We start from the raw sequence: 14,703 nt of genomic DNA, 5'->3' as shown, positions 1-14,703 counted from the left end.
GAACTTTGTGCTCTTCACACTCTGCACAGCAGAGCCATCGACGTGTAACGGTCGACCGGCATCTTGCTGAAGCCCACCATCATCTCTTTTGTCTCGTCCATGTTGAGAAAATGGTGGTTGTTCTCACACCATTTGACAAGCCTCTCTACCTCCTCTCTGTAAGCTGACTCATCATTGTTGCTGATGAGGCCGACCACCGCAGTATCATCAGCGAACTTGATGATGTGGATTGAGCTGGACCTGGCATTTCAGTCGTGAGTCAGCAGCGGACTGAGCACACAACGCTGAGAAGCACCAGTACTCAGTGTGAGGGAGCTTGAGATGAAACTGCCAACTCAGATCCAGTTACAGAGAGGGGCGCTGAGTTCCAATGAGGACAGTTTACCCACCAGCCTCCGAAGGATGATTGTGTTAAACGCCAAGCTGAAGTCAATGAACAACATCCTGGCGTATTAGATTAGATTCAACGTTATCGTCATTGTGCCGAGTACAGATACAAAGCCAATGAAATGCAGTTAGCATCTAACCAAACGCAAAGAATAGCGTTATTTACAAAATAACTGACTGTGAATAAAAAGTAAATGCTTTTTAAAAGTATGAGGCATCGTTTTCTAGGTGGGACAGGATGGAGTGAACGTCTGAAGCTATGAAATCATCAGTGCACTGGTTTGAGCAGAAGGTGAACTAGAAAGGGTCCAGTATAGCTGGAGCCAATGAGCTGGCCTCCACAGCCAGTTATAGCTATGAATTCCACAGATTCACTATCCTCTGGCTGAAGAAACACCTCCTCATCTCTGTTCCAAAGGGATGACCTTGTCTTCTGTGACTGTGCCTTTTGGTCTTAGATTTCCTACTTTAAGAAATATCCTCTGCACATCCACTCCATGTAGGCCTTTCAATATTCAATAACGTTGAATATAGACTGAGGTCAAAGTCAGCAAGTGCCTTCACTGACTGCAGACTCACCTACAGATGAGCATAAACTCTGGGGATTTGAACTTGATTCCGCAGGGGACTGAGTTTTGCTTGCGTCTCGTGTCGCGATTACTTTGGTCTGGTCAACAGTGCTGATACATTGGGGTCTTGGGACTGGGAGCAGAGGGTCAGAGCACTGCGAAGAGAAAACAAGAGGGTCAGAGTTACTGCTTCGGATTCGGCATCTGAAGGTGGAAGCAGATTGGACCAACCACTTGAATCACAACCCCAGTAACACCAGAGAGTGCGATTTTCTTCCAAGTAAGTGCTAGCCTCAAAATGGTGCTAGTGAGCACGTACGCAAGCAATGCAGTAGTTGAGAGAGCTTTCAGCTTCAAGTTCCTAGGAGAGGATGTCACTATTAGCCTGCCCTGGTCCAATCACATATACACCGTGAACAAGAAAGTGCCCTAGTTTTTTCAGTTGGCATGACCCCAACATGTCCCATCAGGTACAAGATACAAAAGCCTGACAGCATGTACCACCACACTCGACGGTTAACTTCTACCCACTGCCTGACCAATGCCTTATAAAGCCTCGACGTTATTTTAGCGCTCACAAAATAAATACTAACATTCCATTTGTCTTTATTACTACTGATCTGTATGATGGCATGCAAAGCTAGTTTTCACTGTACTTGGTACATGTGACAATAATAAACCAATTTACCAAATCTTCCCATCAAGAATACACTTGTGGCCCTGTCCATGTGTTCATTATGAAGCCACAAAGGTTGATTAGCTGGAGATGGGAAATGGTGTTTCTTTGCCAGAATATGGACCGTGGGATCTCATGTGACATTGAGTACAGATCAAGGATGCAAGTTCACTCCCTCCCACCAGTATACCACTGTCCTGTTCCCCACCCACCCCGCCCCTTGGTGTAGCAGGACCTACTTGGGGTCTGTGGAGAACCTAGCGTTGGAAGGTACAATTCTGTCAGAACAGCCGTGACTGTTTGTCCAGGACAGCACTGTCAATGCATTAAGAGAGTACTACAGCACTGAACTAGGCCCTTCAGCCCATCTAGTCCACGCCAAGGGGCCAGGAGGATTTTGCAATGTTTGATGGCATGATGGTACACCCAGTTACTCTGGATGAGAAGTGATGAAGGCAGTGGATAACTGTATTAGAATGTCTTCCCTTTCGTGGCAATTAAATACCATCATCATAGTTTTATTTTAAAATTACACTTGTGTCTGCCCATCTTTCAGCCTTAGTAGCTGTTAGTACCTTAGTAAGGTAATAGCTAGCGAAATACTTCAGGGCATCAGCAATCAAAGTTCAGAGTAAATTTATTATCGAAGTACGCATGTCACCATATACAACCCTGACGTTCATTTTAGAGTCTTAGTCACAGAAAACTACAGCAGAGGAACAGGCCCTTCGGACCAGTTAGTCGGTGCTGACCCATTTACACTGCCTACTCCCATCCACCTGCGGCAGGACCATTGCCCTCCATAACCAGACCATCCATTACCTATCCAAACTTCTCTTAAAAGCCTGCTTGCATTTACCCTATCTATACCCCTCATAATTTTGTATAGCTCTATCAAATGTCAGTCTTCTACATTCCAAGGAATACAGTCCTACCCTATACAATCTTTCTTTATAACTCGGGTCCTCCAGACCTGGCAACATCCTTGTGAATTTTCTCTGCACTTTTTCAAACCTTGTTTACATCTTTCCTGTAGGTAAGTGACCAAAACTACACACAATACTCCAAATTAGGCCTCACCAATGTCTTATACAACTTCAACATAACATCCTATGTCCTGTACTCAATACTTGGCCAGCGTGCCAAAAACTTTCTTTACCGGTCTATCTATCTGTGACACCACTTTCAATGAATTATGTACCTGTATTCCCAGATCCCTTTGTTCTACCACACTCCTCAGTGCCCAACTGTTCACTGTGTAGGACCTACCCTGGTTGGTCCTTGCACTTGTCGGCATTAACTTTCATCTGCCATTTCCAGTTGATCCAGATCCCGCTGCAAGCTATGATAGACTTCCTCGCTCTCCACTACACCCCCAATCTTGGTGTCATCTGCAGATTTGCTGATCCAGTTAACCACATCATCCAGATCATTGAACGGACCCAGCACTGATCCCTGTGGCATCTCACTAGTCACAAGCCTCCAGTCAGACAGGCAACCATCAATTACCACTCCCTGGCTTCTCCCGCAAAGCCAATGTCTAATCCAACTTACTGTCTCATCTTGAATGCCAAGCAACTGAACCTCCTGGTCAACCACCCATGCGGGACTTGGTTAAATGCCTTGCTAAAGTCCATGTAGACAACACCCACTGCCTTGCCTTCATCAATTTTCCTGGTAACTTCCTCGAAAAAGTTTGGTTAGACATGACCCACCATGTGCAAAGCCATGCTGGCTTTCCTTAATCAGCCCATGTCTATCCAAATACCCATATATCTGGTCCTTTAAAACACCTTCCACTAATTTCCCCACTACTGATGTCAGGCTCACTAGCCTATAATTTCTTGGTTTATTTTTAGGGCCTCTCTTAAGCAACGGAACATTAGCATTAATCCTCTGGTACCATACCTGTCACCTGTCGTTTCCTTGCAGGCATTCACAGCAGATGCAAAGAAATACAACAGAATCAATGAGAAACTACACACAGAGACTGACAAACAAGCCACGCGCAAAAGACAAACCGCAAATACAAAAAAAATTTGTAATAATAATCGGAGTTCAACTGTCACTGCTGTCTGTATGGCGACTGCATTTCCTTCCCGTGACCGCGTGGGTTTCCTCCGGGTGCTCTGGTTTGCTCCCACGTTTCAAAGACGCGTGGGTTAGGGTTAGCAAGCTGTGTGCCTGCTATGTTGGCGCTGGAAGTGCGGCGACTTTTGCGGGCTGCCCCGAGCACATCCTCAGACTGCGTTGGTTGCTGATGCAAACGACACACTGCACCGTGTTTCAATGCACAAGTGACAAATAAAACTGCCGCTTAGTCCTTGCTGCTCTGAGGGCCCGGACTCGGTGTCACTGTCTGGTACGGGCCAGCGCTCCACCCTCCCACTTTGTTCTGTTCGACGGACAGCCCCCACCCACCTCTGCAAAAGACGAGTTCACTCACCTGCCTGTCACTCGCCTGGGCCTCCGAGCCTCTGATCTCCGGCTCCATCCCCTCGAGGCTGAGGTTGCCTGTGGTACAGGGCTGGCCCAGGGTGGACACTCGGCCCGCCTGGGTCCTCAGGGTCACAGTGATGGTGGTCGGAGGCTTCACCCCTGCACAACGGGAAGGAGGAGCACAGTCAGCGGCGGGCACAGAAAAGTCTGCAGGAGGTGACGTGCACAGGCTTTCGGGGGGGATATCGGCAGGTACTGAGGTGGCGTCACGCTGAACCCGATGCAAAGGGGGGAGGCTCACTCTGCGCCCAGCCAAGTAGTCCATTTGTGGGTCCAGGCAGCGGACAGTTGAAGGGTCTGTCTGAGCTGACTGGTTGCCCCTTTCCAGGGCTACTGCTGTGCTCTGGTGTTCGTGGAGAAGGAGCAATGGGGAACAGTGGGTCCCTCAGTGCCTTGAGTGCATTGTAGCCAGTAATAATAGTGAAACTGTACAGAGTGAGCTCTGTGTAGCTTTGAGTACTGGATATTCAGCAGGCTTCTGTTGTGATACTGTCGCCATTGAATAAACTTTGTGTAAAGGAGACAGTACTGAGCGCCATGCTGTGCAATAGGCAGTACTGAGGGAGGGCCACACTGCGGGATGGATGGTGATGCGTGAGCTCTTGGAAAAAGGTCAAGTTATTTTGGGAATAAACACTGACAAGGATGGAGGAAGGTGTAGGAGAGAGTATTTCACCTTTGGCAGAGGACTGCAGTAGTTTGCTTCATGGAGGAAGGCTGTTTCGCCGAGTGTGTGCTCAGGCCGTGGCAGTGACCGTGCCTGCCACTTTCACTGGGAAGGTACTGGGGCAGATTTCTCCGGCTGTTATCATTGGTAAACCCTTCCACCTGGAGTACTCGGCCTCGGATGACCGGGCGAAGAGCTTTGTGGCGAACCCTTGGAAAATTGCTCGGATAGAGAAACACTGGAGCGGCCCAGGTATGCACAGGGACAGTCAGCGCTGGGGTATCATTGCACACACCTCCCTGCCTGTCTAGCCGAGACTACTGACTTTACTCTCCTCAGAACTGCTCTTCAAAAGACTGATGGGTTGTGACTGAGATAATTCAGCTGCATCTGAATTCAGACTGTGTGGGGCTTTAACATGGCAGGCTGCAGCTCCAAAATGGTGAGACCTAGTTCCTATGCAGAACCGTAGCCTCTGGTAATAGAACTCCTGAGGAGCCACCACCTTTCAGACTGATTACTCTAAAACAAAAAGGTGCAATGCATCTAAGTGCTCGCTCTCATGGCTGTGTCTGTAGGTGGGGATGAGGGTATAACTGGGATCAGTAAGATGCATCGAAGTCTAGAGCAATGTCCCTGCCCTGAGTCGGTGGGTAAATGTGGCGACAGGTCCCGTACAGAGGGTGACTCTCTATAACATGCACCTTCATCTCCATGAAATAGACCTCCTCCCTCACCTGCGTTCTTTGCGTGAGGAAAGGTTCCTTGTCACCCGTATGTTTCTCAAGCCAAGCGGAGGTCACTTTGGGCACGTGTGTACACTTCCATCGTGAGGTACTCATGGAGTTGGAATGGCCGGGGATGCCGAGGGGCACTTAAATTTGTGGCATGGAGGGAGCGCTACCCAATCTGCTGGGCCAGGGGCCAGCCACAATGCCACGCCCGCAAGGAGTTTGGGCATATTTGTCAGAATTGCCCGAAATGCCAGGCCGCTATCTCTACCCGGGCAAGCCTCTGCCTCGTTGTCCTTCCTGACCCTGTAGTGGAGACCAGTGCGCCATGCTTGGCGAGGAGGTGTGGGTTGAGGTAAAGGGCAGGAAGGCCAAGAGGAAGAAGGAAAATCTCCAGGCCTCTCCTTCACAGGAGGAGGAGGAGCCAGGGCTTTTCAGGAGAGCGAAGGAATTCCCAAACCAGGGGCAGGAAGCACGGCAGCAGTGTCGGCGAGCAGGGGGCCAGCCCTGCCCTGCACCAGAACAGGCTGCTGAGATTACGGGGGAGCTGGGCTTGTGACAGCGAGAACGGGGCTGTTTCCGGTCATGGGAGGAGCATGTGTGAATGGGAGAGTGAGGACGGGGATGGCCTGGGATGAAGTGACAGGGACGAGGAGTCTTTTGAAGCCGAGATGGTGGAGGAGCACGTCCCCAGCAGTGAATCTTAGACTGCTACCATGGAGGAAGTTCGGGAGTTCTTAGCCGACTCTCAGCGCAGGCAAGGCCCGACGAGCCGCTGACTAGTGGATGGACCTGTCTGGGGTAATGCGATCAGTCCAACACCATCCTTAAAAAGGGAAGGGATTTGGAAATGGTTGGGAGGGAGCTCCTGACAGTCTTGCTAGGTGTGCACAGGCCAGGGTAAGGAGGCCTGCTGCCACTAACCAAAGTGTTGCACTATTTAGTAAGTCACAGTAGCAAGCCACAATATCAACGGTGGCAGGGAGGCTTACCACAGGTTCCACCATCTTTCAGTCCTCAGGGAATGGTGATATGCAGTAAGCTTCCTGCAGGAAACCCACACTGTTCTAGGAGACAAATCCTCCTGGCTCCTGGATGGGTGTCTGTCTACATGAGCCATCTCAGCTCCAATTTGAGAGGGGTGGCAATATTGTTGGCCCCAAACTTCCAGCCGGAGATATTGAAACTAAACAAGCTGAAATCAGGATGCCTGCTGGATCTCACCGTGTGCTTGGATGGTGTACAGCTTGCACCACCATCATGGGAGGTGGTGGTTTGCGACTCGACTGCCTGTACATGTCTCCCATGTGCTGGTGGCCATTCTCAGACCACCGCCTGGTTTGGGCAGAACTAAACCTTCTGCTTACGTGAGCGGGTCAGCATAATAGCATTTTAATAAGGATGGCCAGTTCTGGGTCTTGTTCCGTCTGTTCTAGGAGGAGAGAGCAGAGGGGTTTCCCCTCCCTGAGGGTTTGGCGGAACGTGGGCAAAGATCATCACGTCTGACTCTTTTGCAAGTGTAACACACTGTAAGGTTACACTGCTAATGTAATATCCTCTCTGTAATGTTTCACTGCTAATGTACCGGTTTCTCTGTAGCAGCAACGTTTGGGCTATGACTAGAGAAAGCGGGTTTTGGAATATGCGCTATTCAACGAGAGGCATCTTGTTCTTTTTTGTGTGACTGGGAGCAGGGATTTCACCGCCTTTTGTCGGCGAGAGGTGAAAAGAGAAGACGCGAACAGAGTTGGTAGACCAGCAGACGGAATGGACTGGGAGTCAGGGTCTGATGGTCAGTGACGCTCAGAGGAGGTCGATGGGGAACGAATGGACAGAACCGTGAGCTCCAACGTGCACATTAGGCTGCTTCATTAAAATGGGCCCTTTTTCTTTTTATTTTCTTTTCTAACCCTATAGTCAGATTAAGATTTATAAAGTTCAATTGTTTAATTGCATATGGTGTACTGTCTGATATTTTGCAGTTTGGATTTGTAAGCGGGCAACACATCACGCAGCATCCGCACAAACGAGATTTCTCAGTCTGGCTGGGCCAGAGGCTGTCTTACCCTAGACAAACAGATGCTGGCCAAACCTGCGGGTTACACAAGGAAAACACGAGAGCGTAGATCAAGAAGTGGGTGTGCCAGATCAAGCGGCTCGAGATAGAGCTGCCTGACCTGACGTCTCAGCTGACCCCAATCAGAGGGAATCCACTGCTTTGTCAGAAGTACCAGGGGAAGGAGGAAGCACTGAGGGACCTGCAGCTTGAGGGGTCCTGAGGTGCCTTCACGAGGTCAAAGACCCAGCTGTTAGAAGATCTGGACTGTGCCTCATCCTTCTATTACTCTCTGGAGAAATGGAGGGGTGTGCACAGGAAACTCATGGAGCTGCAGTTAGGGAATGGCTTCTCCATCACAGATCCGGTGAGAATCGTTAAAGAAGTTCACACATTTTGTGTGTCGCTGTCACACGTGAAGTGAAGAAGCGCGGGGAGTGCTGTGGGAAGATTTAGAAACATAGATAACCTACAGCACAATACAGGCCCTTTGGCCCACAAAGCCGTGCTGAACATGTCCCTACCTTAAAAATTACCAGGGTTACCTATAGCCCTCAATTTTTCTAAGCTCCATGTACCTGTCCAGGAGTCTCTTAAAAGACCCCATTGTATCCGCCTCCACCACCATCATCGGCAGCCCATTCCACGCACTCACCACTCTCTGCATAAAATACTTACCCCTGACATCTGCTCTGTATCTAAGAGCACCTTAAAACTATGCCCTCCTGTGCTAGCCATTTCGGCCCTGGGAAAAACCTCTGACTATCCACACGATCAATGCCTCTCATCATCTTATACATCTCTATCAGTCACCTCTCATCCTCCGTCGCCAAGGAGAAAAGGCCGAGTTCACTCAACCTATTCTCATAAGGCATGCTCCCAATCCAGGCAACATCCTTGTAATTCTCCTCTGCACCCTTTCTATGGTTTCCACTTCCTTCCTGTAGTGAGGCGACCAGAACTGAGCACAGTGCTCCAAGTGGGGTCTGACCAGGGTCCGATATAACTGCAACAGAACCTCTCAAATCCTAAACTCAGTACCACGACTGATGAAGGCCAATGCACCATATGCCTTCTTAACCACACAGTCAACCTGCACAACAGCTTTGAGTGTCCTATGGACTCAGACCCCAAGATCCCTCTGATCCTCCACACTGCCAAGAGTCTTACCATTAATACTATATTCTGCCATCATATTTGACCTACCAAAATGAATCACTTCACAATTATCTGGGTTGAACTCCATCTGTCACTTCTCAGCCCAGTTTTGCATCCTATCAATGTCCCGCTGTAACCTCTGACAGCCCTCCACACTATCCACAACACCCCCAACCTTTGTGTCAGCAGAAAATTTACTAACCCATCGCTGCACTTGAGGTTGACCAGTGGCTGGACTCTCCCCATCACTGGAGGAACTGACCAACACCCTTATGCAGCTCCCAGGTTGGATGGGTTGACTGTGTAATTCCTCCTGGCCTTCTGGGACATACTGGGTGCTGACTATACCAGGGTCCTGGGCAAAAGCCTGGGCACAGGTGAGATGCCCCTCTCTTGGCGTGGGGCAGTCATGGTCCTGCTGCCAAAGGGGGATCTTCAGCGCATGAGGAACTGCCACCTGGTGTCTGTCCTGTGCACCAAATACAAGATGTCTGCCCGGGCACTGGCCAATTATCTGGGTTCTGTGCTATCGCAAACCAACCACCCAAACCAGTCCTATACCGTCCTGGGCCGATCCACTCAGGACAATATTCACCTTGGCTGCAACCTCATCCATCTGTCCAGGTTGGCCTGTCAGTTGTCTTTCTCTCTCTTTAACAGGAGAGGGCACTTGACAAGATGGATCATGACTACCTCCTCTGGACTCCGTGCGTTCAGACTCGGACCGCATTTAGTTGCCTGTGTTTGTCTGTTGTACGCTGCTGTGCTGTGCTTGATAAAGGTCAAAGGCTCCTCAAAAGCACACTTTTGCTTTAAGTCAGGGCTGCCCGATGTCAGGGCAACTTTACTGTTTACGTTCAGCCTTTCCTGTGCCTTCTTCGGAACCGGTCGACAGGCCTGGTTCTGCATAAGCCAGAGATGAGGGCAGCGTTTTCAGCTTATGCCCATGTGTCCTCCCTATGGTCACCGACCCTGTAGACCTACAGAGGATGGATGTGAGACTGCCAGTGGGTCTTCTCAGGGTCCACTGGACAAAGTGCTCTGGACTTTTCGTGGGTCAGTGGGAGAGGGACTCACTGCCAGAGGAGCCAAGACCATTTGCATGGAGCATCACACACCACCTGTACCTAGGGCTCTACCCAAGCTCTGCTGTGGAGAATTCGCCAGCGAACTGGTGGGACTTAGAGACAAAAGACTGGGACTCTGGTCGGGTCTACTCAGTGCAATCTCATTCCGGGGCAGGGAAATAGTCATTAACCAGTTGGTTCCTTCAGTCCCACCCACTGTATTTGTCACCAAGATGCAGAAGAAGTTGGTGGGCTTCTTCTGGGCAACAGGAGGCACTGGGTCTCTGCTGCAGTCATGAGTTTTCTGATTGCAGAGTGGGGTCAGTCACTGGTGTGAGTATATACCTAGCGAGCAGCTTCCTCCTCAGGACCCTGCACTGAGCACCCTCTGAGGTGGCACGCACTGGCGACACACTTCCTTCGCCAGAGACTCTGCCTTCACGAGGGTAAGCAGCTCCCGGCACTGAGCATTAGCCGTGCTGCTATGCGGGGGCCGTCAGGGTTTTACCGGGAGCTACTGCACGTCTCGTGTAGGGTCCCCTCTGATCTTGCCGCAAGGAAGGTCGTTTCCCATCCCACCACGGTGGGCGCGAGGGGAGCAGCTTGAGGGGCGGGGGGTGGCTCAGGGGCATGGGGGGGTGGCTCAGGGGTGTGGAGTGGCTCCGGCCACACCAAACCCTGCTCCGCTAGAGGTGCTCATGAGACCCAGGCCCCGAGATCTCCTTCATAAGGCAGTGCAGTCCCACACAGCAAGAGCTGCCTCGCAGAGCTGCCCACTGTGCCAATGCACGATGCTCCAAGACTGTTACTACGGGATGCTCTTGCACTTTTCACTTCATTGCCCTCGTCGGCCGTGTGGGCACACCATGGCGGTCTGCCTTACCATCAGGCAGTGCGGGAGGCCCTCAGGGTAAGTCTCTCTATGCAGGGGCCTTTCCCCTGTACATTGGGGACCTGGGGTAGAGGGTGTTGCATAGGGCAGCACCATGTTATAGTTTTCTGAGCAGGTTCAGATACCCGTCCTTTCTGTGGGTGGGAGGAGTCGGTCCATGCCCACGTGGAGCGCTTGCTGGAATACCTGAAGGGGCCGCTCCTCGAGTTCAGGCTGCCCTTCAGCCCACACTCCTGGTTTACAGGCACCTAGCAAGGGGGCGGGTCGCTTAGAGGATGGCTGGCAAGATGGGCACTCGCGGGTCCAGGCAGTGGGCTGCTGAGGGCTCTGCCCGAGCTGACTGCCAGAGTGCCCTCAGAGAGGGAACGTGCCATCATTATGGGTTCAGTGGGCAATTTCCAGGAACAGAGGCCCTCCCCCAGGGAACTGAGTACATTTTGGACCTTAATTACTGTATTTTAATTTGAATTCAGTAACTAAACTGTACTGTAACTCCTGACCTTTGTATGCCATTTATATTTGAGTGAAGTTTTGTACGTTTGCAAAAAGGGACAGTACTGACGGAGGGTCACACTGTCAGAATGAGTGCAGTCCCCCTCGGATGAGAGTGAACTGAGGCCACAGCAATTCTCCCAGGTGGAGTTAAATCTCCCCAGACATTGGTTACAGAGCACGGAACTTCCTGCTGCTGCTTTTGGGCTTTACAATCCCATTCTGATTTCATGCTGTGCCCCAAATCCCTGCCACATTATCAGCCGGATGCACTGAGACGATGTCACAGTGCTGGACTGTGAACAATCACACTCCCATGCCCAAGTGACACCCATTGAGGGTGTTCAGGGGTTACCTGTCAGGCCGGCCGAGCTGCCGGTCAGTTTGGCCAGTCCGCCGTTGCTCAGCAGGTGTTGGATGGAGGTAGGTTTGCCGCTCAGGGTCCCCGAAGCCGTTGAGGCACTGACTGTGCGGACAATGGGGTTTGTGGTGGTGACAGCTCCCAGAGCAGAGCTGGCACTCTTCGTGGTTTGGGCCTGTGGACAACATTGGGATTGAATCAGAGGCAGAGACACATCACACAGAACTCCAGTGACACCAGTCACCCAACCAACTCACACCCTCCTCTGTACCCTGTTCCAACACTATCCCTGTACCATCAGCATTGTCTTTTAACATTTTTTAATTGAAATACAGCAAGGAGTCGTCCCTTCGAGCCACATTGCCCAGCAGCCCAGTTATTTAACTCTAACCTAATCATAGACTAATTTACAATGGCCAATTAACTTACCAACTGGTACGTCTTTGGACTGTGGGAGGAAACTGCAACACCCAGACAAAGAGCATACAAACTCTTTATAGGCAGTGGTGGGAATCCCCGTGGGCTCCCATGCCCCAGTTCCCTGTCCCTCCAGAACAAAGGATGTCCTGGAGGGTTTAATCCCCCAGCACTTTCACTCCAGGAATCCCACACTTCAACACTAATGGAGCTGTGAATAAACCCAACTTCTGATCTTTATCACTGAACGTCCAGAAGACCCTGGACTGAAGCGCAGAAGGCTCACAAGAGATTAAAAGATAAAGAGAGAGGTTAGGTTTGTTGCATGTACATCAAAGAATACAGCAAAAGGTGGTGTTTGCGTCAACGATCAACAAAGTCCCGAGGGTGTGCTGCGGGCAGCTGCCATGTTTCCAGCATCAACATAGCATGCTGAAAACGCACTAACCCTAATGTGTACCTCTTTGAAATGTGGGAGGAAACCGGAACAAACACAGAGAAAACTCAGAGGGAGATGGTGGTGGAAATTGAACCCCAGTTACTGGTGCTGTAAAGCAGGGGTCCCCAACCTTTTTTGCACTGCGGACCCATTTAATATTGAGAATATTCTTGCAGACCGGCCGATCGGTGGGGGGGGGGGTAGGGTTGCCAACGAACAAGAGTAGCAGTCAAATGCGTTGTTTACCCAAAAGACTACAATAACCATGAAGCCTTGCGCGGGCACCAATGCGCATGTACGTCATGACCTGCCGATTCCCCCCCCCCACCCCCCAGCAAATCCTTTTTGGCGATTCTGTTTGTCGGGGTGGGTGTTAATCACTACCGGAATATAGGTGATAAGTGGGTTATACACTCAATTTTGTTTCTAAAAGGGTTTATCTAATGAATTTAATATTAAACACACAGCGCATATTTTCCTCGCATGGATATAGTGATAAGTCAATTACCAGGGGAGCTTGAAGTGTTGAATGAACTTCCAGTAGAAGTGGCAGAAGCAGGTTCGATATGATCATTTAAAGAAAAATTGGATAGGTATATGGACAGGAAAGGAATGGAGGGTTATGGGCTGAGTGCAGGTCGGTGGGACTAGGTGAGAGTAGCGTTCGGCACGGACTAGAAGGGCCGAGATGGCCTGTTTCCGTGCCGTAATTGTTATATGGTTATATAGGTCACTTATAAGTCAATAGCATCATAACATTTTAAGTAATATTTGGATATTAAACGCACAGCACATATTTTCCCCATATGAACATATAAAATCATTGCAACACACCAATATCGCTGAATCAGTGGGAGCCCTGGGCTTGTTTCCCTGCAACTACACCGTCCTATCGAGGGGTGATGGGAGACAGCGATACTCAAAAGGGGTTCCTTCTGTCCAGTCTATTCCACAGTTTAGTTTTCGTTGCATTCATTGCAGAAAACTCCGCTTCGCAGAAAAATGTTGGAAATGGAAGCAACGTTTTCAGTGCTTTCGTGGCTATCCCAGGATACTTAATCTTGACTTTGATCCAAAATGCTGACAGAGATGTTATGTCAAACATACTTTTCAGCCCGTCGTCATTTGCAAGCTCGAGGAGTTGATCGCCTTCCCGCCCTGACACGGATGATGCGCGGGTCATGACCTCGCATGTGTAATGGCTGATCAGTGGCCGTGACAGGGAATGAGGAAAGGTGCAGCTGACCAAATCATATTGCCTCCTCGCGGCCCGGTAGCGCATGCTCTGCGGCCCGGTGGTTGGGGACCGCTACTGTAAAGCGTTATGCTAAGTGTTACACCAACCCTGCTGCCCCACGATCTTTAACACTGAACTTAAGTAAGACTCTGGTGTGGTGCGCAGAAGGCTCACGAGGATGGACAGGGCCAAAGTCTCCCATTGTCCTTGAGCCATGGCACCCTCCATTCACCACGGCTCCAAGTGCTCAGAGACCACGTAGCCCAATGTCACACATCTCCCAGGGGTGGGTTCCGAAAGAAACCTGCACCATGTGAGTGTTTGTCTGACTGGAGGTAAGAGTGAATCCTGGGACTTGTGGGGGTTCAAAGCAAATTTATTAAAGTACCTGTTTGTCACCATATACGTACAGCCCAGAGATTTAATGTCTTGTGAGCATTCACAGTAAACACAATAGAATCACAATGGAATCAGTGACGGACTGCACCCAACAAGGTGGACAACCCATGTGCAAAATATATCAAACTATGCAAATACAAAATAGAAAAAAAAATAATAAATAAGCAATAAATCGAGAAAAAATGAGATGAAGAGTCTGTGAAAGTGAATGAAGTTGTGGAATCAGTTCAGTGTTGAGATGAGTGAACAGTGCTGGTTCAGGAACCTGATCACTGTGACAGTATTAACTGTTCCTGAACCCCTCCTGCCTAATTGCTGCTGGCTTTGGCCAACTGAAACCCATCCAATGGCCACTGCGGCCAGGTGGAAGAACAGAGACGCTCAACAAGGTTTACCTTCCCACTTTGAGTTCTTTATCTCACAGATTTTAAGAAAAAAGTGGGGGGTGGGGGGGGGGTAGAATGGTGGCGCACTTGATCACAGTAGCCTGTCCCAGTCCAACAAACGGTGCAAGTGTGGATCTTAAACAGTTTTCTTGTGATCTACTTTTAATTAGAGATAGACCGTGGAATAGGTCCTTCGAGGAACTGCTACGCACGTTCATACAGAAACATGGCGGCAGGACAGCATTTATTCACCATCAATCTTCAGGCCAT

The 14,703-nt window shown here is 50.0% G+C and overlaps 1 protein-coding gene across 2 annotated transcripts in view; it reads right to left on the bottom strand.

The window, feature by feature from the left end:
* kansl3 (KAT8 regulatory NSL complex subunit 3) overlaps window positions 1-14,703 on the bottom strand; it is a 66,415-nt gene that overhangs the window by 5,809 nt on the left and 45,903 nt on the right. Inside the window, exons 19-21 of one of the 2 annotated variants that reach the window (XM_063056755.1) lie at window positions 11,550-11,730; window positions 4,079-4,230; window positions 967-1,111 (exon numbers count right to left, since the gene is read on the bottom strand). In XM_063056755.1, coding sequence (XP_062912825.1) covers window positions 967-1,111; window positions 4,079-4,230; window positions 11,550-11,730 — 478 coding nt within the window. The remainder of the gene's footprint in view (window positions 1-966; window positions 1,112-4,078; window positions 4,231-11,549; window positions 11,731-14,703) is intronic. The other variant, XM_063056756.1, reaches the window with a different exon arrangement.

The sequence above is a fragment of the Mobula hypostoma genome, chromosome 8, assembly GCF_963921235.1.
Source record: "Mobula hypostoma chromosome 8, sMobHyp1.1, whole genome shotgun sequence".
Taxonomy (NCBI): domain Eukaryota; kingdom Metazoa; phylum Chordata; class Chondrichthyes; order Myliobatiformes; family Myliobatidae; genus Mobula; species Mobula hypostoma.
The sequence above is the reverse complement of the archived record's forward strand: the minus strand, read 5'-3'. Positions and strand labels throughout refer to the sequence as shown.